We start from the raw sequence: 24,106 nt of genomic DNA, 5'->3' as shown, positions 1-24,106 counted from the left end.
ACGACTGAAACCTAAACCAAAAACATCTGTCCTGTCTTGGCCAACTACGTTGGAGCTTTGGTGATTAAGATTACCGAAACTGCGTTTAGGTAGCTCTCTCGTTGGGTTTCGTGTCCTCGAAATATGACGGATCCTCTTTTTAAATTACTTTGACCCACAGCGAAACATAGATTCACATTAAACAGATTACCAAGGCAAATAAAACCGATTTTCTTTGCAAATGTTTGTCGTTGATTTTGCAAGCGGAGCGAAAAACAGCTGTTTTATGCACCAAAACCAGTTTAAATGATTAGACGACTCACAACTCAACGAATTTTTAGCAATTGTCCCGAAACATTACGAAACGTAACTACAAAAAGAAAATGCAAATACTTAGCCAATATTTGACAAATATTGACCAATGACAAGTGCTTTAAAATATCAGTTTCTGTGCAATTCATGTCACAACGACAACACAGGAGCAACAATAAAATAATAATGGCAGCATGCGTTGGTTTTCGACTTTCCATTCATTGCATTATAAAGTTGACCCATCTTTCAAACAATAACGGAACTGAGATATGATATTGGATTATTTCACTCCTAAACACTGTCAACCCAAAGGATCAATTGGAATCATCTCTTAAGGCTAGAAAGGAGCAAACAACATAAAACAAACAAGACAAAAGGAAATTTTACTATTTACAGAAGACTGAATCAGATCTAAAATAAAGATATCTACCATAAAACTGAAGTTTTTAGGAACCAATGAACCAAAATTCACTACTCAAAAATGATAAATCTGCATTAGGCAAGGAGTTTCGATCAATAGTTAAGATATAAGGAAATGACGCAAAGCTCATCATAATTTATTGAGTGTTTGGGAGAAAATTAAAAAGACGCTGTACCAGCAGAAATTGTTTCAAATAATTAACTAAAAATATTTTACCAATTAAGAATAAGTATGTTAGAATATGGTACTTTTTAGTATTCGCTTTGGGTCTTGAAAACCAGCATTCATACAAATAAGCCTTCAATATGAGCAAGAGTGCATTTAAACCATCTAATAGAAAATGTATATTCTAATTCAACCATTTCTGCCTCTCCAAAGTACTTATGATTAAGATAAAAACGTTCAATACAAACCACACAAGCACCAATACTTGAGAAAGGCAAACGAGATTTTTTGTCAATCCTAACTGGCTTAATTAGGTTTAATAAAAAAATATGAATAAAACATTATTTAAAATTCAACAATTATTCAATTCCAACACGACAACTTTTCACTATTTAAACGATAGTCATCAAACACATTAATTGGAAATATTGAATAAAATATTAATTAGGCGCATCAACTTCAATTCGTTCCATTTAAGCAATGCTCCCAGAATAATGTATGATAATTACATCATATAATGTTGAATACTTATTACGACAACAAACAGAAGGAGAAAAAAACTAGATCTTTATCAAATACAGACAATTCAGGTTTTATTGAGCCATAATGAATACACAGAGTATTTTTATTTTGTCAATTTCTCCTAATTAATTTTAAACATATCTTGCTAATCAGTCGAATAAGTAGGTATTATTCAATTTTAGTCAAAATTGGGAAAAAAATTGGGTCTCTGTCTCGAAACATTGTTAAAGGCTCATATATATTCTCCAACAAACAAATATATTTTGTATGTAAAGTAAACCAAACTTCTCCACAAAATAAACACTGCTAAATTTGCCTTAACCTTGGAAGTATATAAATTCTGATGTACCTATTTGTACAAAATTAAGTAAGTACTTTATATTGTAGTTTTTGCATTTTTTTCTTAGCTCTTTTATTTACTGGGTGATCTTAAAAAATCAACAATTCTGTGTTGCAGTGAGATCGAAAAATAAACTCACAATCTTTTAGCAAAATCACATTAATTTATTGTTGGCTGTGTGTTTGGATGTAGCAAGAAATAATTGGCGCTTATTACATATTCCGATAAAATTCCTGATGGCCAGCAATTTTTGAATCACCAAAAATACGTAGTTTTAATTATGTAAAAGTTGGAACGGAATGTGATCGCAAATGAATCAGAAAATACATATTGAATAACATTAATGCTGCTTGTAAAACATGAATCACAATGACAATTTTATCTGTTGCCAAAAATATGAACGGTCGATAGTTGTAAAGTAAAACCATCACACTTAACCTGTCTCAACGCTGATTAAAAAAGTACGACAAAAAATATTTTCTCACAAAATGGGTTTGCTATTTCCTTATTGCCTAGCGAACAACTTTCTAAGATAAGAAAAACAATAATAATTTTTTTGCACGGATAAATCAATAATTAATCTCCAAAAGTGGCTCTTTACGTTCGTTGTTTCTAAAGTAAACCAATTTGCTTGTTAATAGCGACGTTGAAGCAGAAAAGACAAAGCAGAACAGTGCCACTTTTGTTAGTTATATTTGTGAAACGAATGTTTGTGTGTTTATTCAGATTTGGATGGTTATGCATTGAATGCATAAATTAAAATGCAAACTTAAATTAGAAAAACCCTGTAAAATGTACAAAACTCTTTTCGAAAACTTCATTGATATCACCTTTACAAACTACACATACAAATGTGAAATCTTCACACTTTGAAATACAAATCGGACAGCTTTTTGTCACAGATTGTGCTATTGAAATGTAAAGGTCTGAGTGAAGTTAGTTTAGTTAAAAGCCTGCCTGTGGAGGATGCTATTAAGTGAATTGAAATGAACCAACATGTAAACAATATAAAGTGAAGCGAGTAAGTCACAGCCAAAATTGGTTTATCACGTAGAAGACCTTTTTCAATTATTGCAGAGTACGTTAATGGTCATAGTAAATACTACATAGTTGTTAGTGTAAGGTAACTAGTAAATATAAATAAAAACTTGCTTGTTCTGTAGATAATATAATGCAAAAGAATGAATGGACTGATATAAAGCCACTCAAGCGAAAATTGGAATGGAAATTAAAAACTCAAACATGACAAACTCTGACAAATCAAGCACCAAACGAAATAAAAGTAGAAAACCTATCAAAATTAGAGAAGTTGTGGAGGAAAAGAAAGTCAAACAGTGGAATTGAGCAGCCTTTGGCTTGCAGTTATAAGCTAAACACCTGAATCGTTTTAAGTCTTGGACGAAAAATAGCACTAAATTTAATATAGAAGAACCGGCATCTTCCAAATAGATATTTTTTCCCTGAATAAACCAAATGTATGCACAAAGAAAGAGCCTCAGTTTGGTTTCCTACAACAACACTTGGGACGTGCACAATTCCCATTCATTCCTTAATTCAACCTTTAAATATTTTGCCCTAAGAGTAGCTAAGTAATTATCGGGTATTCAGCAAGTGATTTTTTGCTGATTTAGGCAAGTGCATTCACCTCAAAACTTTCAAGGAACCATAGCAAAGTAAAACTTTAACCCAATTTGTGGTCCATGATCCCGCAAGTCTCTTATCTCCCATATTTTGACACTGTATAAACAATAACATTAGATTCCTGCCTACAAACCACTGGCCTGTTATTTACAAACATTACACTCAATTTGAAAGTGGAAAACGGCGAATTTTCACCGAAATCAGGACGGGATTTGGTGCAAAAACCGAATGTGAGTATTTAAATTCATAAGCAGTACTACATAAAGTCATCTTTGGGAAATAAGGTGACACAAGGCAGTTTCATCTCAGATGGAGTGATACTTTGCTTACGGCTTTCTATTGGGTTTTCACTGGGAAATTGTAGATTATCCACAAATTGGAGCTTCTCGGAGCCAAGCAGGGTACAATTACCCTTCCAAACCAGCTTTTTCAGAAATGTTTTTGATCGCACGCTTGTTGTTACACCGACACTACTACGGCCGAATATAGCACTTAAACGGCGAATTTGGCAGGGGTTTTCACTTTACACTAATAGATAGGAAGTTGCACTTTACATACCTGGTGCTTTGTTAGCTATTTTGTTAAAGCATGTTGTAAAAACTTCGTACAAATGTTGCATAGGCTCATCATCGCTGGCAGCCATGTTGGGGCACTAGACATTTCTGACAAAAGCGCCACTGCCAAGTCACTTGCGGACTATTAACAAATGTTAACCAAACAATTTGGGAATTTATCAAAAGTATCTTTTTCCACCAAGTCTTATTAACATTTCCGTAGCAGAAATTCGCGAATATGTAACTGGGACTCCAATCCCAGTTCCAGAGAGTTTGCAAAGTGATACTTAGCCAATTCACCAAATAAGTTTACAAAGCTTCTGATTCTTGTAGGATATCCGGCAATGCCGCTCTCGCACAACCACCAACGACAACTAATGGTCGGTTACCTGTCAGGGTTTGCGCGGGCGATTCAAACTAATGCTCACGTAAACACTGAGCAGGTAAAAATCTTTTGTTATCCCTTCAGAATATTGAGGGTTGATTTATGAGACCGAGCATCCCGTTTGAGATCATTTCATTTTTCTGTTCACAGCTCGCACTTGCTTTTATCGTTCTAAATCGAATGGCAGATGTTTAACATGGGATCGCAATTTTAATTACCGAAGTTCTATAGTGTACTATACAGGGTGCTTCCAAACGAAAATGAAAAAAATTAGGTGATGTTTCTTTGTAGCAACTGAAAGGTAGTTTGGTGTTAAATTTTGGGTGGCATATGATACGTTAGGGCGATATTGCGCAGCAAAGAAGAAAAGGAGTGGAAAAAGTGGTAAATTTTCACAGAAATATGTCCGTTATCAAAAAAGTCCATAGCTAATTTTTTGACTTTTTGGAAATAATAGGAAAGGGGTGAGATAAACTACCCCTTTTATTTTTTATGGAAACTTTTTCAAAACCGCCATTACAACCTGGTGAAAAATTAAGAAAACCTGGTTCATTTGGACATTTTCTCTTTTACAATTTTCCTGTAAAATAAACTGTTTCAGAATAAAAAGTGAAAACGTGAAATATTGCTCGTCTGGAAGCCGTTATTACAAAAACATCTAGTTGATATCCAAAAAGATCGTGCTAGTCAGGCGGTAATGAGCAAATTAATAAAACAATTAGTAAAGTTTATTTTTTTAACTAAAAAATAAGAAGGATTTTTGGTCACATTTTCAACGCGATATCGCCCGAGTGACTTGTGATCTAACTGTTTTTATACCAAACAACATTTTAGTATCAACAAGGAATCACGCCATGAATGTTTTTCCATTTGTTTCAAAACAATGTTAGGTATACATTTTTTTGTACCATTTTTCAGTCGTACCATTTTTAAATTAGTTTTGCTTGATAATTACTTCACTTAGTAATTTTATGGGTATTTATCATGTCGCAAAATATATTTCTTCAAAAGTTTCTATTGAAAAATTCTAGGTAGGAATATAAATGCGTGAGCTCTGGTATCCAATTGGGTTGTAAATTTCACAGTAAAACAAGCTTATTAATTCTAATCGCTATTTCATTGTTTGGTCGACACATTAATACTTCCGCCCACGCTTCTAATCGACCTTAATTCCTGCCAATTTTATTTTTTTTTTAAACAAGGGAAAAATATGAAATTTTTTTATAAACTTGGGATTAATCTATTTGATAACTATTCGAGTAAAGCTAATAGTTTACTTGAAATGTTGGTTTGTGCGCGAAAACTAAGAACATGGTAAAAATGATTCGCCCCAGCTCATTTTGTTCCTCAGATATGAGTAGAGTTTCAGATTATTCAGTATGGAAGTTATAGCCTTATCTGGTATATTTTATGTAACATTGCACACTTGTTTGTCATGTGAAAACTGCCAGTATTTTCTTTTTTATTTTGAATAGGGGTTTAAATCCTTTATCCAGTGGTCGATTTCGCAATTATTTCAAAACCGCGTAACAAACAGTCATTGTAAAATTTTGGTTTTTTGTGTGAAAACTGACCAACTCTCATATAAGCTCCACCTTTAGATTCGAGTCTCCTCTAAAAACGAAAAAATGTTCAAGTGTCTATGAACTTTAGTTCGAATGATATGTATTTTGAATGGAGCCCAATTGAGTATCTATATGAGAATTGATACATCGAGTTTGAGAACGATATTTATTAAGCTAGAAAAAAACAGGATTCTGCGGGATTTGTATCAACTTTTCAGTATATTTGGAGTCAAGTATGTTTGATAAAGTTGGTCAAAATAGCAAATTAATGCGTGCATTAGTTTATAAATATGCGTTTTTTAGGAAAACAGCGCAATTTACTGAAAACGCTCATTTTGAGACCGATATTTTCTGTTGCAAGTTTGCAAAATCAGAATTTCGGAAGATTTTTATGAAACTTTCAGTAAGTTTAGAGGCAAATGTCTGCTATAGATGGTCAAATTTTCCAAATGCAATTTGATTTAAAAGAATAGGCGCAGGCCTTTATTTACTAAGCGGACAAAACTTGGGATTCCGGGGAATTTTTATACAATTTTCAGTACCGTTGAGTCCAGTATTTGCTAAAGTTATTACTATCTTTAGAGTCAACTGTTTGCTAAAGAAGACGCACATTTTCAATTTCTACTTTTGGATTAACTTGGAAGGTGCGAATTTTTTGACGACAGTGCAGTGCAGTTGATTTAATATGTTCACTTTTAGACCCATATATATTTATTTCTAGTTGGTTTGGGAGAAAGATTTATTTACATATTTTTTTTTTGTTTGGGAGAGTTTTATGAAGCTTAAGTAGGTATATTATTTAGAGTCAGCTGTATGCTAAAAATGAGTTAAAATTTCCCATTCTTTCTTTGAAAAGGGCGAATATTTTAAGGCCCCAGTTAACTGAAAACATCTATTTTGAGTGCGTTGTTTACTAGGCTCGCAAAAATCAGGACTACGGGGGGGAATTTTTAGAAACTTTCAGTATCTTTCAAGTCACTTGCGTGTTAAAATTGGTTAGAAATTCCAATTACTGTTTGGTGTACTGTGTTATGGGATGAAAAAAAATACAGGCAAAGCATTTGTAGATATACATATGTATTGGTATTTTTGACACTGAAACTATAAATATTCCATATTAGAAAACTAAAATTAAGTTATGATAAACAAAATCACTATTTAATAATGGTTTTTGGAGGATATTTGACTTCGTTATAAAGCAAGTTATCAATAATCGGTTGAATATATTTATACCCGTTACTACACTTGACGATAAATAAAATGTTACTATTTATCATTAAATAAATTAGATGCTCATATAAATAAGAACATCGGTACGTAGTCAGTATACGTGTAATCATCGAGAACATTTTAGCAAACCGGTTTATTATCTTCTAATTTTAATATTCATAGATAGAGATTTACTTTTTACGGGTACAACTTTTCTTTTTTGCTCCAAATCTCCATAGTGGCCGCAGCCAAGAATCCAGCTCTAGGCGTGGATCTCGTGTAAATCAGACAAATACAAAGGCATTCACAATAAGTTTTTTCTTATTGACGATTTTCTAGAAATTTCCAGTCCTCGATCAGACTGGTTTGGATAAGGGGCCGCTTTTGAATTTTGAATGCTAAATTAAATACTCGCTCTCCAATCAATCGTTTGCTATTGCAACAAGACAATTGTGTCAGGAAAGATGAAAACCTTTTTAGCTCAATCTATTGTGAGAGCCTGCACAATGTTTAGCGGATCCACCAAAATCAAACTAAACCATACGCAAAATAGGCCATGTTTTGTGACTGCTTGACTTTGATTGCACTATTAAGAGGGACGGAAAATTCGCACTTTTACCTAACTGCACGCTTTCCTTTAACAATTTATAACTTCTTATTTAGAGCAGCTAGCAACTTGAAACTTTCACACCTTATAGAAGACTCATGTGGTTGAGAGCGCTGAAATTTCCAAATCAATCGCACTAAAGTTTGATTTTTGCCAACGGTTTGAAAAAAGGGTCAAAAATTTGCATTGAAGATGTGATCGCAGCAGAACATCCCTATTGTACATAGTAAAGCAGTGTACTGTGGCAACTATTGTCGGATAAACTCTACTCAAATGGCCGATCCAGTTTCAAGATTTAATACTACCATACATAGTTTAAAAAAATAGCTAAGTGGCAGATCCATATTCAGCCCAGCTCATGATTTGTTTTTGTATTGCCAATTGCCTAAAATCGATTTTAGGCAATTGGCAATACAAAACTTTCCCGGGAGTGCTCACGTAAACGGATGAAAATAAACACCCAGCCCTGATCTAAAACACTAACCTGAGTTTCTCCATAAACAAGAATTTCTTTGGCGGTTGTGAGGAACTTATCTACTGTTGTTAACAACTATTCATATTTGAACGTATAACGAAGTAATGGATAAACTGGATAGTGCCCAGCAAAAGACGTTTACATACTTGCAAGAGGTTGAAAGAGTAAGCCAAGACATTTTAACGTTGAGAGAGGAAAAGATGAAATTAGCCAATTCTCAAAACAAGAACAGAGAAGCCCTAAGAGCTCTGGAACAAGTATACGAACGAAATACCTGGATGCAATTAGGGTCAGTCCGCATTGAGCGACCCACTGAGGAATGTAAGGCTATACTACGAAACGGTAAGTTCTCACTGAAATTCGTACACAGTTGGAGAAGTTTGAAGCTGTGCGATAACATTTTTCAGATTTAGCTGCAGCTGAAGAACGTCTAAAGAGCTTGCATGAGGAAATCAAGGACAAGGTGCATAAACTTCGAGATTTGGAACATGAACCTCGTCTAGAAGGTTTTGCCCTTAAGCCAATATCTTTAGCTGAAGCAAAGGCTTTACATGCAGGATTTGGTAATGTGTAGACTAGTGTAGGGTCACACAGTATCAAATCAAGTCAATAACATTGCGAAGAAACGGCAACGTGGTGTTGTCCGTGTTTTTAGCATCCTAACCTTTTTAAAAATTAAGACAACAGTAGATTAATTTTCCTCTTAAAAGACTTCATTGCTATGGCTCCCAAAGTGGCAGCTGGTTTTGTGATTTTCCGATACGCTTCATCCAAAATCGAATATCTTTTACTGCAAACATCATACGGTATCCATCACTGGACTCCTCCCAAAGGTACTTTCAATTCAGGCGATTTCCAAGCACAAATCATATTAAAGGACTTTTACTGTTGTAGGACACGTTGATCCTGGGGAGACTGACTTGATGACAGCCTACCGTGAAACCCAGGAAGAGTCTGGGCTGAAAAAAGCCGATATTAAGGTCTTTGAAGAAACCAAAACAACACTGAATTACAAGGTGAAAGGCAAACCCAAAGTCGTCCACTACTGGTTGGCGGAGCTGATCAATCCAGATGCAAAAGTGAAACTGTCTAATGAACATCAAGACTTCAAATGGCTCCCGTTGAAGGAGGCCTGCGAAATTTCCGGGTACCAGGATATGGAGGACGTTTTGAACAAGTTTGACGAATTTTTGAGGAAAGAACGAAATCTATAAAGGTTGGTTTTAAAGCTACATAAATCAGCTACATAACTGTAATTAAACTTTTTCACTGTGATCAGTTTTTACTTTCTATATTCAGGTTTTTTATTCTCAGTTTGTTTCCTCAGTCCTTTCCTTTGTAAAAAAAACTGTGTAATTGTTGATCACCTGCGAAAGTCCAGAAAACGGACTTTCGGCTTGATTAGCTGAAATTATTCATGTTATTTGTAACACATTTTTTGGTTTTACACTAAGTAAACTTTGCTTTTTGGGTCCTTATCTTTAATTGCTTAATTATAAGCCTTTGAGGGCTGACTAGTGTTGAAATTTCCTGAGCGCACGCATTAAACTACCTCTTTATGATGCTTATTGAAGAGGGACCTTAACTTCCTTCCATTTGATGCTAGTACTTACAGAAGGTATTTGCAAAGAGCACTTTTCGTGTTGGTTGTTATTACACTTTTGAATTTCCAATTTTTGTTTGATTTTCTCTTGAGTAATTGGAAAAATTCCACACACACATTCCACAACAGTTCAAGAAAAAGTTCGTATTTTCCAGCAAGTAATTCCAGTTGTTATAAAATGTATTTTATTATTTCACTAATTATGTCACACTTCATTTATAATGTAGTTCTGAATATTTGATTATGTAATTTCCAGAGTTTTCGTTTATGGAAAAAAATTCATTAATAATGTGCATCAGAAAAAGCACTATCCTGTTTTCTAATATTAGAATTGTTGAGAACTTACTTTAAAGAAATAACAGTTCCCTTCAGTTGTTCAGATATCAATCTTAAAGAAATACATCCTTTTTGCATCTTAATACAAATAGATTTGAATTTAACCTTATAATGTTCATATTCTTAGTGAAATATCTATCATAAAAAAACTGTGTTGTTTTCTTCAAAATAATTTTTATATACATAACTAAGTTGATTAATGTAACAAATATCGGATAGTTTTACTAAAATGCTTAGATCGTTGAAAATGTGCTAAAGACGCTGTTAAATCCTTTATCAAGCTAATTCTTTCCAAGATAGCGTTAATTAAAAAAGGATTTAGAGGTTCCAATAATGAAGGCTACAAAATTAAAATTAGAACACTGCAGCGTCTACCTTCTCCTAAGTTTGCGGTTTATTAACATTTCGTAACGGGTATTTATTTATAAGGCCCAGTTTTCCAATTCTTTCAAGTCGTCATGATCTTCGACTTTTTCTGAAAAAATAAATATATTGAGCGTTTTTTAGTCAATAACTCAGATGGAGTTGACAAAATGAAGATAGACAATGAACTAATCCCACTAGAATATTATTGCTAATTTGTTGAGGTAAAGCAGAAATATTTAAAACGTATTTAGTTATTAATTTCTGAAATCAAACTGAATATGAAATCATGAAAAGGTAAACTTACTTGCTGGCTTTTTGACTTTTTCCTTCTCCACTTCTTCGACGTCGGGAAGATCTGGTAATTTCGTAGGTCCAGGCACATCAATAAGACCCTAAAAACGGTAAAATTATTACTCGTACATACAAAGTGGCAAAAACAACTGCACAAAAAATAGAAATGCTTCTTACTTTTTCTAATTCCTCCTCTTCTAACTCTTCTAATTCCTTGTTCAGTTCATCTTCATCTATGTCTTCCCCAAAGCCTACAGGGCTGCTGATTGCATTCGATATTTCGTTGGCTATATCATGTTGCTCAGCTATGTCGTCCATTATATCATGGACATTGTCGATATCCCTAAATTAAAAAAATCACTATACAAAATTCATCAGTATACCAAAATTGTCTTGAGAAAGTGAGGATGTGAATTTATTTCATCAGTAACAATTAGAAAAGGAAATTTATCTTGGGAATCAAATTTCCAATTGTGAAAGAATATTGTTTCGTTTGCTTCCGCCCTTTTTGTTTTAAAATACTGCAGACTGAAATATTAATCCTGATTAGATCGCCGCAGATAGGAATTTGGTACTGATATTTCGATAGCCCTCATGGCTACCATCTTCAGGGGTATGTACGCATTTGATGCGAACACCGTAATTAAACTTGGGCACCAGTATTTTCTACATTCCACGATTGAACTAGATTTCCTTTTATAGAAGTTCAAAGTAGCATATTTAGTTACTATGTATAAGATAAGTGCTGCGTTCCCAATTCATAACTTTTTCGAACTTTTTTCAAACTTCACTCAAGTGCTTAACATGCACAATAAAGCGTAATGTTAAATTATGACTCCGTTCTACCAGTGACCAGGATTTCTTGTTAAAATTCATTTAAAATTGTGGCAATAGATTAAAACTGAGTTACCACTGAAAACGAAAACGTGAAAGTTTACTTACAGATTCTTATGGGCATTTTTGAGGGCAGCAGCTGCATCTTTCATCGAAATCAGAACTGCAGCATTGGTGTTTGCGCCTTCCAACGCATCTTTTTGTAATTCGAGGGTTGTCAAAGTCCCATCCACCTGCTGCAGGGTCTTTTCCAGTCGCTTCTTCTTCTTCAGGGCTTGCAAAGCAACTGCACAAAAAATTAGTTTAAAATGGAGTTGAATAGTATTTGATTGCAGGTGACTAATAATTATTATCATCCGATAATTCTTACATATTTTCGTGGGGATTTTGAGGAGCTTTTGTACTGTGGACTTACGTCTTTTGTTTTTTGAGGCATTTTTCCTAGCAGTTAAAATACAGTCGTCTATCTGCTTTTCTAGGTATTCCTGTTTTTTCGCCAGCAGATCTTGGGTTTCTCTTAGTTTCTGGATGGCGTCGCTGGTCGAGGGCGCTTCCTCCTTCTTGCCCCCGAATAATTTCCCGAAGAACGACATTTTTTCAATCAAAACCAACTGGCGTAATTAATAACTATGAGTCAGATTTCAATAAACAACGTAAAAAGTCACCATTGAAGTGTTTAACAAAAGGTGACAGACGTCAACTGCAAAGACAGATAAATGATGGGATACTGTCAACATAAGTAATAGGGTTGCCAAGTGTTTCCAAATTCTGAAAATGATATTTATTTGGAAAGCAAATAGTAAACAGTGCAAGGTTTTTAAATTATTATTTATTTCAAAAAAGCAAACAAACATTTGTAAGGAATTATTAGTTTTATTAGTGAAAAAGGGCATATTTCTTTTGACTACATAAAATGGTGGCGGTGACTACACTTTAGAAATTTGCACCCTACCTTTCAATATATTTTTTATTATTAAAACTAGTGCTGGAATGATTATGATTACACCGCTGGATAGAGCATGCTCTATTAGGACCTACAGCTTCACTTCAATTAGAGTCTCTGTTGAATTTAGAGAAATTTTTTTGAGAATACTTTTTTTGTTTATTTTTATTTTAGATGTATGTCCGCCACGTTGCCATTTATCCAAATTATCAGTGTTTTATAAATAACTTTTTTGGCAAAAAAATACTATCATTCGAACTTGGCTGTAAATTATGATTTTGTTATCGTTGTTTTTCAATGCTTCGGTTATATAATACATAAAAATTAACTAGAGATTGCAGTTGCCAGAGTGGTAACAGCGAGGCCTGTTTGTTTTTAAAGGGTCGATACAGATAAGTGGTCTTTATCAATGTTGTTTTAGATTAAATTTATGTGTGTTTGTGTAGAATGTGCGGCAAACAACAGGGCTACTACATCTTTTGCAGAAAATTAGTGAAAAAACACAATTTTTAAACATGTTTGGTTCGGGGAATCAAGAACAGGATGAAGGTTAGGTTAACTGCATGTCAGTGTTTGTCAACTGATCAAAACATCAGCTGTTTTTTTATCAAAAATATATCAGCAAATGTTCGAATTTTTCAAACATTCCAAAACCAATTGATTGATTGTTCTAATATGTTTTTGTCGTTTTTCCGGAAAAAATTAGGCGATGGTAAACAGAAATTGAAAGATGTGGATCCACCTAAGGACTCTGAAGAAATCAAAGACATGATTTATGGTAAATAACATTTTTATATCTGTTTTTTATACTTTTTTCCATATCGGTTTACTTAAGCAACGAAAACAATTTTATTGATGTAAAATCTTGTTCTAGATTTGTTAAGGAATATTAAGGACCCAGAAAAGCCCAACACTTTAGAAGAACTTGGCGTTATATACGAAGACGGAATTTTTGTAAGTTCTTGTAACTACTAATATTTAAACTTAAGTATAATATTATATTTACAGATAAAAGCACCGACTGGAGGCGGCGTTAATGTAATCCGAGTGGAATTTAACCCCACAGTACCCCATTGCTCGCTGGCAACTTTAATTGGACTGTGCATAAGGGTGAAGCTGCAAAGAGATATGCCTTTTCCTATAAAACTGAATATTTTTATCAAGGAGGGCGCCCACACAACAGAGCATGAGAGTAAGTATCAGAATTGCGTTAGAATGCGTAAAGAAACATTTGCAGAGTTAGTTAATTAGCTACATTTAGGAAGATTCAAATACTTAATTAAAAACCGTACATAATGAATATTTTAAATTACTTCTAATGAGTGTAAAATCAGCTAGTTATTCATCATAGGCAACATTTCTTATCTTTTGATTGTATTTCTAATACTTGTATCCTGAATAACTTCTTCCTTATCCTTACATTCCCTGAATATTTGAGAAGAATAAAAATATAAAACGCATTTACTTGCCGGCGATAGTTAGAATATTTATTAATCGTTTCTAGTTAACAAACAGATTAATGACAAAGAGCGAATAGCTGCAGCCATGGAAAACCCAAACCTAAGAGAAATCGTTGAAACTTGTATCAAAGATGAAGACTGAAAATGTCTGTCGAAATTCGTATTTTATGATAAATTAAAGATCGGCTAATTTTTTAAATGCGCTAACTTACGTCATATATGCGAACTCACATTGAAATCTATGTGAGTTTGGCAAAGATGAAGGTCGGTACTATTGGTCACGATTTATCGTCTGAAAAATTGATTGAAAATAGATTAAGTAGACCCATAAGTTGTAATACAATTATATTTGCTTTCGTTTTCTATATGAGAAAAATAAAGTTTAAAATATTGTTGTAGTATTTATTCTGTAACGTTTTAATAAACCAATACGTTCTAAATTGACAGGTGTAGTTTTTGTTAATAAATTGTATAATCTTTTCATTTCAAAACTTTGAATCAAATTGAAAAATGGTCATTTATTCCACAGTACTAATACCGGCTGTTCTAAAAATGTGCATGCTTTGAACATTTTTCTGCATTATATTCAGATCCATGTGGTATCTTTTGCGAAAAAGCTGTTACTTCTTTTATGAACAGTTTTTGTTTATTGGAATTAAACGCATTTCGACTTATTTTTGCTTTGTCTTTGAGCAATACAACTATTTTGCCGTTCGTCATTGAATGATTTTAGTTAACATTTAAGTTCCGTCTCGTATGTATTGGTTTTCTAGAAGTAGGGATTTCAAAAATGTTGCATACAAATATTTCTGGATAAAATGGCGAATATGGAGTATATTTGGTAGCTAGTGAAAAATTGTGTTTATAAAAGTAACTGTTACATTGAAAGTAAGTGTTGTATTATATTTAAAATGCAACTTGTTTTAGATTGGAGGTGGTTCAAAATTGTAAGTCGAATTCTTTCGGGAAGACAGTGTTGAATTTATATTTTTGATCCGCTTTTCTCATCCGCAAATTTCGAACACTTTAAGATTTTACATATTTTTTGGAATTTAAATCATCCATCCCTCTTCGAAGCGTATTTTGTGTCCAAGCGTTTTCCAACTTTAACGTAAAATTGCCGGAATTAGAAACTTCTTCATATATGCAAATTAAAATTTAGAAAAAAATATTCGGGAAAGTATTGCAATTAATCAGACCAAACGTCGACTGTGTAAATTTTCTTGGAAAATGCATAGAGTAGCGAAACAGATGACGTGAGGAAAATTTTTCAAAAGGTACGTACATTTTTATGCAAAATACTTAACAAAACGTTCAATCGGAGTAGGTGTAGAGAAAATGTAAAAATCTTACATTTCTTCTATTCTTTGAAAGTTAAAATGTGTGAAAATCTCGGTTCATTTTGAACGAAAGGGTGAATTGAGTTTGAAATTTCACATTTTTCTGGGTATCTGAGTCCAGTAAATTGTTAAAGCATTGAAGATCGTGCCTTACTGCGCTGCAAAGCGAATTGCGCTTGTGGTGGAATAATTCTTCAATTCAGAACTTTTAAAGGACATTTTTAATTAGTTTAAATTTCGTGTGAAAGTGATTTCTTTGTGTTTTTTTTTGTTTAGTCAATAGTTTTAGAGAAACAAAGATAATTCGGTTATTAGTTTTTGTTTTGGAGTTGTGCATTAATCACTGCAGCTGAGTGAAATTCAGACATAAATGGCTCTAAATTTTAAATTAAATTAGGAAAGATCGGTGCTTGGAGCGTTTTTCGTTAAGTTGGAACGTGAAATTTGCGTTTGGAAATATTGCAATGCGAACAGGCACCACAAAAATGCCAACAGTAAACAAACTGAAATCGAACTGCCAAGTAAAGCATGAATCATCGAAAGGGCGGAACAATTAAATGATTGAATAATCATATTTATTCTGTAGTTCGGTGCCTTTTTTGTGGTTGAATGTTCAGTTTTCTACCGACAGCGGACGAAATGGGTTGACGATCCTTTGTGTCGTGTGAATCGCGTTCTTAGATGGGAAATATAGAATCATTGTGAACCTTATGGCAAGTGCTGTAGTTTTTGAAAGCGCAGTGAGGATTAAATAGGGTAGAAAATGCAGGATGGGGCCCCAGATTGCAGAAAGCTGGTAAGAGAAATCTATAATCTATAATTCTTCTAGCTTCAACTGAGTTTAGTTTTCCGACAAGCAACTGAAGTTTTATTGATTCTTTATTTGTATCTCTCTTTGCTTTGCTGGTTTCAACAAATCTTGGCTTTTGATAGAAACTAAACATATTTTCTTCTTTATTTCCAGGTGCACTACGCAGCTTTCGGTAAGTTTGGCATTACTTTGCCCCTGATTGCTATGTACATGGAGAACTGACTCGTAATGTGAATTTGGTATCGATTTATTGGTTCTTTCGTGTTACTTTTTACATTTTGGGAATATTTTGGGCTGCTTTGTATTTAGACATCAAGCTCATCTGAAGCTTGTCTCCAAAGAATCGTTTCAAACATGCAAATATGCGCTCCAGTTTTATGTTTTTTTTTATCAAGAAAGGTCAAGAGATTTAGTTTTGCCTGATTTTTTTTATTGCGAAATCGACTGAAACATGACGACGCCTTTTTTACGCTGCTTAATAACCGTTTGGGCCACACAGTTCGATTTTATAGCATTGGATAGAGAATTGGTAATTCGAGTTAGTTGTACCAACAGGCGTGAGTATATTCTGGTCGATTTGTCACAAAAGGTCATACGAAATTTGAATATCAGACATTGAGGTGCAAGATTACGCCAAAATTTAATTTAAAAATGTGTTCTACAGAATGTCGATCTTTCAAGTTTTTACTGTCTTCACTTTGGGAGTTGTAATTTTTTATTGAAGAGTCTGCATTTACGAAGCGAGCAAAATTCATGATTTCATGTGATTTCAATGAATTTTTGAAGGTTTGAAGAAATTTTGACCACATTTAGATTTTATTTTAGATTTAGAGCGCACTCTTCACTGAACGCTCAACTCTGAACTTGTAGAGTTTTTTTCATTTCCGAAATTGCTTTCGAGAAACGCTATGCAAAATGTTTCTCGCAACAGTTTTTTTTCAAATTCTAAGCAAAATTTGAAAAGTGCAATTCGAAATTTGTACATTTTGAGCGCACTCCTCAAAAAATAAAACACCAGTTTTTTATGTCATAATGTAATATATATGTACATTTCTATTTACACTAAATGTCATACTCTTAATTGTTAAGAATAATTCTGTTATTTATAATTTAATTTCAATCTCAATAATATTGCATGTACAATGTATAGAGCGAATCACTTAATACTTTTACTGGGAAAAATCTGCATTTATGCGTCTTTCAACTTTCAATAAGCAATTAAAGAATCATATTGGTCGGCGCAGATTTTTGAGAAAACACATAATAACAGCTTTGCTTGTTCTGAAATGGTCCCTGTGTGGACACATCCACTGATTGAACAAAAATGTGATTTTCTTATATAAAAATGTACTGTTCTTTGATGTTACGAAATGAAATTTGCGTGCAGATTATTTCACAATCTTACAATAACTTAATCGGTAAATTTCAAGATCAACAACGTTTTATTTACATAGTTTGAATACAAATGTTACAAACTTGTTTGGATGCTTACAAACAGTGCGCTTTATTTTCTAACCAAGTTAAAGATATTCTTGAAAAATAACGCATTTTAATTGCACTTATTAATTTCGATATTTAATAATACAGCCAGCAGTACATATTATAGCATACGGTCATTAAAATCAGTTTCTTTTAGGTGAATAACATCTAATAATTATTAATGAAACACTTTTAACTGCGAGTGACAAATTTCAAAGAGAATTAAAGCGCAAGGAAACGAAAAAGGCAGTTGCTAAAAATGCAAATCTTTGACCAATAAATTATTACTTTTTTAACATATTTTGCTACCTACTAGCACTAGGGAATGTTCCCTAAGGCAATGGCACCAACAGAAGATTGTGTTCAACTATTAAAGAAAAGCTAAAAGCTAAAATATACCCAAGTTAACTTTAAGTTACTGTGCTGAAAACCAGAAGATTTTTAGAAAAAGCTCCCAACTATCTGCACTTATAATTTTTTTAAAATCAATAATAACATATTTCCATATGTTACAAACTCTTTGGAACACACTAAATCTGTTGTAGTTCTTACTATTTAAAAAAAAATAAATATTAAATTACTATTAATTACATTTTGTGTAATTACATGATTGTTTGAGTGATTAATTGTTAATAACCAGCTATCCAAATTGGAAGATTTTAAAGAAGACTTGAGATATGAAAAAATCGACTTACGCGTGCCATTGCTTTATGCGATGACAAACCCATAAATCATTTGTGAATGTACACCAAATGTAAGTATATAAAATTAATATAAAATTAAATCATTATAATGCTCTATGCATTTGCTGACTGTACTGGACAAAAATACTTTTATATTACTTACATATAATTTTTTGAGTCTTTCTGGATGTGGAATCAGCATTCCATTTTACATTCAAATGCTGCTCGATGATTAAATGAAAATACGAAATATGCGTAAACACTTTTTTGCAAACCAGAAAGACGAAAAGTGTTTTCAAATTTAAAATTGGCTTCATTGGGGCGGCGTAGTCGGAACTCTTTTCTCAATTGACTTTGCATAGAGTTTATCCATTATTGACTGCATTTTGAGACCAGAACAGAAGAACTTAAAAAACTGAAGAGTCCGGATTAGCTCAGCGAGAAACAAGGATGATTCAATTCTAATTTCTATGTAGAACAAAAAATCACTTTTCCCCTTAAATTGATCAGAGCTAAGACTGCACAAACTGCCTCTGGAAGAAATAAAAAAATAGTTGCACAGCAGAAAATTATTTACTGTTAGTATAGAGAAGTTTTTCTGTAAAACATCAACATTTTGTAGCTGAAAGTTAAGTTCTTTAATTAAGCCTCATTTTGTGAGTCATTTGCGAATACAGCCATTAAAGGCGCTGGAAAATTTTCAACTGAACCAATCGAAAATCTTTATTGCAGTTATGTCCCGTGACTACGCCACTACTGATACAAAAAAAAAACGTGATAAAAAGAAAATTACAAAAAAAGAAAAATCGATCACAAATTTCGCCTAATAATCTAACTCTAAATGTTCGCCCCGAAATTCATCCCCATCAAGTTGCTCCAGCAAGCCCTCAACAGAGCGGCTTGAGATTCAACACCCCACGGTGCCTCCGAAGACCCCTGCAGGCCACGTGGCGCCACTTTTTTCTGTTTCGCATATTTGGAATTGCGTGGACGTGGCCCGAAAGGAGTCAGAAATGGGACGCGTTCCACCGTCTCCTCCTCATGCTTAACGGACAAGTCTTCGGGAAGCATGGTGTTGGTGTGCGGCGCGGCAAACTCTTCTAGTAGGGGCTTAATTTCAAAGGGCGTCCGCTAGCCGCCCTGTTAGGGGCTTGCAGGCAAGCTATCGTCGCTTTCGAGGTAGGTAACGTAGCCGTCCGTACTGTCGGGATGAGTCATGGAGTCAGGAGGAGGAGGAGGGCCTCCAGCCCCTAGTAGGGAGCCTGGGTGCGGTCCGCCTGTGCCTCCTACGCCTCCTGGTGGCGGCCCGCCCATGGACGGAGGAGGCAGGTCGTACCCATGCATCTGAAAAGAGTTAACCACATTAATAGACCGAAAGACTTATAACGGATTTAACAGGTTATTTGGGTTTTGAACGCAATCGATCGTTTAGGCTCTGTGAAGGTTTTGTCTACAAAATATACAAGAAAAGTTGATTGAGATTGCGAAAATTGTTTATTATGTATTGTGTTAAGCGACGGAAAATTATTTTTTTGTGGAATTTCTTTTCTGGATTAGGTGATAATTAATATCTAAATAAAATACTAATAAAGTAAAAATAGAAAAATTTTGCCTATTTTCAATCGCCCTGAATTAAATGTTCAATCCAATTCAAGTGACTTAAAATCTAGAAGTTAGAACATCGATAGTGACAACTGTTCATCAAGTGCGCAGTTTGTGGCAACATCAGAACCCCATCGGAATTGTTTATTATACAGGGTGTTTTTTTTTTATCTTGAAACGCTTAAATATTTCGAAACGAGTGATCCGAGGAAAAAACGTTTCAAATAAGAAGTTAATATCTGGGAGGGGGAAGTTTCTTCGTGTCAAAAAAACCACACCTACTTCGACCTTGTAGGCTAGGCAGGGGCCAACTTGAGAATTTCAAATGGTAACCACAACATTTTATTGGAGTTTCGAATAGTACGTCAGAAACTGGGACTATTGTGTTAAGCGACGCAAAATTAATTTTTTGTGAAATTTCTTTTCGGCTTTACATGATAATTGATCAATAAAATACTAATAAAGTAAAAAATAGGAAAATTTCACCTATTTTCAATCGCCCTTTATTAAATGTTTAATCCAATAGAATTGACTTAAAACTTAGAACATTGATAGTGACTAACTGTTCATCAAGTGCGCATTTTGTGCCAACATCATATCCCCATCGAAATTGTTTATTACTTATGTATTGTGTTTAGCGACGGAAAATGGATTTAATATCAATTGATTATTCCGTAGCTTATTTTTATACTTTGGGAATATTTTGAGCGGCTTTGTATTTTTACATCAAGCTTATTTGAAAGTTGTCTCCAAGGAACCGTTTCAAATATGCAAATATGGGTTCCAGTTTTATGTTTTTTGTTAAAAAACGTCAATAATTTTGAGTTTTGCCTGTTTTTTTTTATTTACAAAATCGACTGAAACATGACGCCGCCTTTTTTGACGTTGTTCAATAACCATTTGAGCCATAGAGAATTGGTAGTGCGATTCGGTGATACAACGTGCATGAATAAATTCTAGTAAATTTATCACAAAAATCTCACGAAATTTGAGTATCAGACATTTAGGTGCAAGTTTTTATTAAGAATAAAACGTCTTCAGGTTGTCAATCTTTCAAGTTTCTACTGGCTTTACTTTGGAAGTTGGAATTTTTCATTGAAGACTCCGCAGTTGCGTAAAAGCGTTTATTTTCAAATCAAAATTTACGATGCGCGCAAAATTCAGGATTTCATGTGATTTGAATACATTTTTGAAGGTTTGAAGAAATTTCGACGACACTTATCTTTAGGTAGGTACTGATCGTGCAACTCTGAACTTGTAAAGTATTTTTCGTTTCTGAGAAAACGTTTTTCTAAACGCGAGATGCAAAATGTACCGCGCAATATTTTTGTCAAATCCTTAGCAAAATTTTCTTAGCGATGAGTTAAATTCGAAATTTTGATGACATTAAGAGCGCACTCTTCTTTACTGAAAACACAATTCTGAACTTGCAAAGTATTTTTCGTTTCTGAATTTTTTGTTATAACTTTTATAACGTCTCACTGTGCCGCAATTTTAATTACGCTTTAATACGCTCAGGGGCGCATTAAAGTTTTACGAGGCCCGGGGCTGGAATTTCAACACCTAACAAAAAAAAATCACTACATTTTTTAGGAACATTTTACCAAATGGGTGACTGCAACGCAACCGCACCGGTGAGTTGGCGCAACAGGCCAGTTAGGCAACACTGTGCCAACTGTTGAAAATTAACTGTATTACCCATGCCTAAAATAATGTGACAAATTGTTATTCTGCTAAAAAACAGTACGACGTCCGAATTTTCTCAAAGACTTATACTGGGGCGGATAAGCTTTCATCTACAATAGTAGCCGTAGTCTCATATCTCAAGAATCAACAAAATAACTTCTGAAATAGGGACACTTTTAATGAGTTAAATAAGAAATCATCCTTCACTTACTTGATTAACTAATTGTTGGAAAGCCGGCGGATGCGGTTGCTCCAGGTCTGAATGCATGGCAAAGTCGTGGAGCGCCTTCCATGGAGGCTGGTAAGCTTGAACCTCCAAAGGATGGACGCCCAGAGGGGAATCGTGACGTACGGGCGAAGAAGCCACCATAGGGATGCCTTGCATGGCACCGTACCCCAATTTGCGGCCATCCTGCGTATAAAACTATGTTAGGTTAGATAATGTCAATAACAACAATAAGCAAATTTGCATTAATTATTTACAACTATTCTAATTTATTTTATGCGGTTAAGCATCGTTTTTTCCAAGTATTTGGAAAACGGTTATTGGTTGAAACTCATGAGTTTTTCGCGTTTGTCGGCCGTCTTCAGAGATGGTTGGTGCCACAAGTTCGATTCCTTTTTCAGTTACAATATTCGACTTTTCAATAGGAAATTGAAACTTACGCAATTGCAATTAATGCAACAAGATTTTGAAATTTCGAATTTTTACAGGAATTTTTTACTTTTATTTCGAAATATTCGGATAAATCATTGAATCAATGAAAATAAATTTGGAATTCGAATGGAAGGGACGAACATTTGTCTGGGAAACTGTGTCGAAATGAGAGCTAGAAATTTCGAGGAAATTTCGAGTTGAAAAAGAAATTACTTCTTGGAAATTGATATTTCGGCATGGAACTCAGAAATCCCTTTGTAAATTCCAAGTCTCCACTTTCAATAAGAAATTTTAATCTCAAATCAATGTTATGCAATTTTAAGTTCAAATGAGCACAATTTCCTTGGAATTTGATAGATAGAGAGATAAATATTGATAAACGGCATTCGTGTAAAAATTTTACAAAAGTTTGTACTTTTCTATACCTAATGGTAAGTATCAAGATTTAAAAATACGCAAATATTCATCACATCATATCACATTTTTTTTTTATCTTATAAAAAAGTGTTGTTGAAAAACAACATCACTGTGGATTAATTCTTGTACTCTGTAGAATGTTTTATTCGAAAAGAACATTTTACTCACAGAACATTTCCGATTGCTAGACTGGGATTTAATCATATTTAGGTAGCAATTTATAATAAAAAATTGATGCAAAATGAAGAGTTGCATTGCTCGAATTGTCTGAACTAGTCTAGAGTAGAACTAGAGATAATGAACATTTAAATCTTGATTGAAAGATATTTAGAAATTAAAGTTCTTCTACAAATTTTGTAATGTCTGATTCACGAAGGCATTTTGACTTTAATCGCGAAATAAATAATTCAAGCAATACAAAAAAATGTCGAGTTGAAAAGGAAACTTTTTGGGAATCTAATATTTTGGCACAGAAGTCAGAACTTTCTTTTTCGACTCGAAATCCGAAATTTGCTGTTAAGCAGACATAGCCGTATTTGAAAAAGTGAAGTTGATGATGGTTTCTTGGAGGCGAAACGTCGGATCATAAAACTAATGTTGCTGTGAGAACGTGCAGTTGGTTTTGCTGTAGATTTGTTATTAACGCCAAAAAATAATATACTTAATCGAAATTCGAAATTTTCGGGTTTTCTCAAATCAATCAGAAAATCAACAGTTTAGAATGCTTTGTTGGTTAGCCTTCTAATTACGCAACTTTTTTGTTCTATTACCTAAACCAACTTTAAGGTAATTACGGAATTTGATTTACAGTAAAGTCCGCTTATAATGAACCCGGTTATAGTGAACTTTCCGTTAAAACGAACTTTTTTCTTTTAATTGAAACGTCGTCCATAAAGACCAACGTATTTTTTTACTGGTTATAACGAACCCGTTTATAACGAACTTCCGGGTATAACGATCACTTTTTAGGTTAGTTGTATATTCACTTTCCGTTTATAACGAACTTCCACGCTCAGCAACACCAATCGTGCGGAGTTGTTTATATTAGTGAGAGCGAGAGACAGGCAGTGACTTGTTGTTTTTTGCCGCGTTATGTATGTAAATCGTTTTAGAATGGAAAAACAAAAACGCAAAGCTTTAGAATTAGCACTTGGAAAGTCTACTGTTGCAACAGTATGGAAAAACCGAGAAAACATTTTATCAGCGTATGACAAAACAAATGTTAGACGTAGGAAGTTAAAATTATCTGCACATGAAAAGGTTGACAAGGGACTTGGAAAGGTTGACAAGGAAAAAAGACAAGAAAACGTTCCCATAAGTGGCAGTGTTTTGCAAGAAAATGCTAGTAAAATGGGGAGTAAAATCAAAAACAAAGAGTTTGCTTGTTCTAAAAGTTGGGAAGAGCGTTTCAAGAAGAGGCAT

General features: G+C 33.9%; 5 protein-coding genes and 1 long non-coding RNA gene across 17 annotated transcripts in view; 3 read left to right on the top strand and 3 right to left on the bottom strand.

Annotated features, from left to right (window-relative positions):
• The window catches only part of LOC109544980 (protein daughterless), a 48,442-nt gene extending 44,380 nt beyond the window's left edge, over positions 1–4,062 (bottom strand). For all 9 annotated transcript variants that reach the window (XM_019915414.2, XM_019915417.2, XM_019915420.2 and 6 more), the window contains exon 1: positions 3,939–4,062. In XM_019915414.2, the coding sequence (XP_019770973.2) occupies positions 3,939–4,023 (85 nt within the window). In that variant the 5' untranslated portion in view covers positions 4,024–4,062. The remainder of the gene's footprint in view (positions 1–3,938) is intronic.
• Positions 2,575–3,229, top strand: LOC125504951. The gene is made up of 2 exons (XR_007281836.1): positions 2,575–2,760; positions 2,903–3,229. It is a non-coding gene; the product is annotated as an uncharacterized LOC125504951 (long non-coding RNA).
• Positions 4,063–8,115: 4,053 nt separating the features above from the next.
• Positions 8,116–9,450, top strand: LOC109538612 (bis(5'-nucleosyl)-tetraphosphatase [asymmetrical]). 2 transcript variants are annotated; one of them, XM_019905938.2, is made up of 3 exons: positions 8,116–8,517; positions 8,583–9,008; positions 9,070–9,450. In XM_019905938.2, the coding sequence occupies exons 1-2, from the start codon at positions 8,280–8,282 to the stop codon at positions 8,747–8,749; spliced, it is 405 nt and encodes a 134-aa protein (XP_019761497.2). In that variant the 5' UTR covers positions 8,116–8,279; the 3' UTR covers positions 8,750–9,008; positions 9,070–9,450. The 2 variants fall into 2 exon arrangements, with proteins under 2 accessions (XP_019761497.2, XP_019761488.1); XM_019905929.2 differs by lacking the exon at positions 8,116–8,517 and having other exon boundaries at positions 8,595–9,008.
• A 496-nt stretch (positions 9,451–9,946) lies between these two features.
• Positions 9,947–12,333, bottom strand: LOC109538603 (charged multivesicular body protein 4b). The gene is made up of 5 exons (XM_019905918.2): positions 12,021–12,333; positions 11,714–11,891; positions 10,949–11,114; positions 10,785–10,872; positions 9,947–10,589 (listed from the first exon to the last, which is right to left on the bottom strand). The coding sequence occupies exons 1-5, from the start codon at positions 12,196–12,198 to the stop codon at positions 10,537–10,539; spliced, it is 663 nt and encodes a 220-aa protein (XP_019761477.1). The 5' UTR covers positions 12,199–12,333; the 3' UTR covers positions 9,947–10,536.
• Positions 12,334–12,745: 412 nt separating this feature from the next.
• Positions 12,746–14,452, top strand: LOC109538634 (MIP18 family protein galla-1). Its single transcript, XM_019905964.2, has 5 exons — positions 12,746–13,097; positions 13,255–13,326; positions 13,423–13,502; positions 13,557–13,740; positions 14,053–14,452. The coding sequence occupies exons 1-5, from the start codon at positions 13,064–13,066 to the stop codon at positions 14,148–14,150; spliced, it is 468 nt and encodes a 155-aa protein (XP_019761523.1). The 5' UTR covers positions 12,746–13,063; the 3' UTR covers positions 14,151–14,452.
• Positions 14,453–17,308: 2,856 nt separating this feature from the next.
• LOC109533969 (insulin gene enhancer protein ISL-1) overlaps positions 17,309–24,106 on the bottom strand; it is a 65,650-nt gene continuing 58,852 nt past the window's right edge. For 2 of the 3 annotated variants that reach the window (XM_048667514.1, XM_048667515.1), the window contains 2 exons: positions 21,821–22,033; positions 17,309–19,665 (listed from right to left, as the gene is read on the bottom strand). In XM_048667514.1, the coding sequence (XP_048523471.1) occupies positions 19,465–19,665; positions 21,821–22,033 (414 nt within the window). In that variant the 3' untranslated portion in view covers positions 17,309–19,464. The remainder of the gene's footprint in view (positions 19,666–21,820; positions 22,034–24,106) is intronic. The other variant, XM_048667516.1, reaches the window with a different exon arrangement.

The sequence above is a fragment of the Dendroctonus ponderosae genome, unplaced genomic scaffold (genome assembly GCF_020466585.1).
Source record: "Dendroctonus ponderosae isolate FM_Combo_2020 unplaced genomic scaffold, Dpon_F_20191213v2 Dpon_F_20191213_6, whole genome shotgun sequence".
NCBI lineage: Eukaryota > Metazoa > Arthropoda > Insecta > Coleoptera > Curculionidae > Dendroctonus > Dendroctonus ponderosae.
Note: the sequence above shows the minus strand (reverse complement) of the source record. Positions and strands in the feature narration are given on the sequence as shown.

Excerpts from the sequence above, each read along its gene's own strand:
- LOC109538612 (XM_019905929.2), top strand. The coding sequence starts at position 8,897 with ATGGCTCCCAAAGTGGCAGCTGGTTTTGTGATTTTCCGATACGCTTCA. Across the intron at positions 9,009-9,069 it reads TCACTGGACTCCTCCCAAAG|GACACGTTGATCCTGGGGAG; the intron begins GTACTTTCAATT and ends TTACTGTTGTAG.
- LOC109538603 (XM_019905918.2), bottom strand. The coding sequence starts at position 12,198 with ATGTCGTTCTTCGGGAAATTATTCGGGGGCAAGAAGGAGGAAGCGCCC. Across the intron at positions 11,892-12,020 it reads TGCCTCAAAAAACAAAAGAC|TTGCTTTGCAAGCCCTGAAG; the intron begins GTAAGTCCACAG and ends TTTTTTGTGCAG. Across the intron at positions 10,590-10,784 it reads AAAAGTCAAAAAGCCAGCAA|AAAAAGTCGAAGATCATGAC; the intron begins GTAAGTTTACCT and ends TTATTTTTTCAG.
- LOC109538634 (XM_019905964.2), top strand. The coding sequence starts at position 13,064 with ATGTTTGGTTCGGGGAATCAAGAACAGGATGAAG. Across the intron at positions 13,098-13,254 it reads GAATCAAGAACAGGATGAAG|GCGATGGTAAACAGAAATTG; the intron begins GTTAGGTTAACT and ends GGAAAAAATTAG. Across the intron at positions 13,327-13,422 it reads AATCAAAGACATGATTTATG|ATTTGTTAAGGAATATTAAG; the intron begins GTAAATAACATT and ends ATCTTGTTCTAG.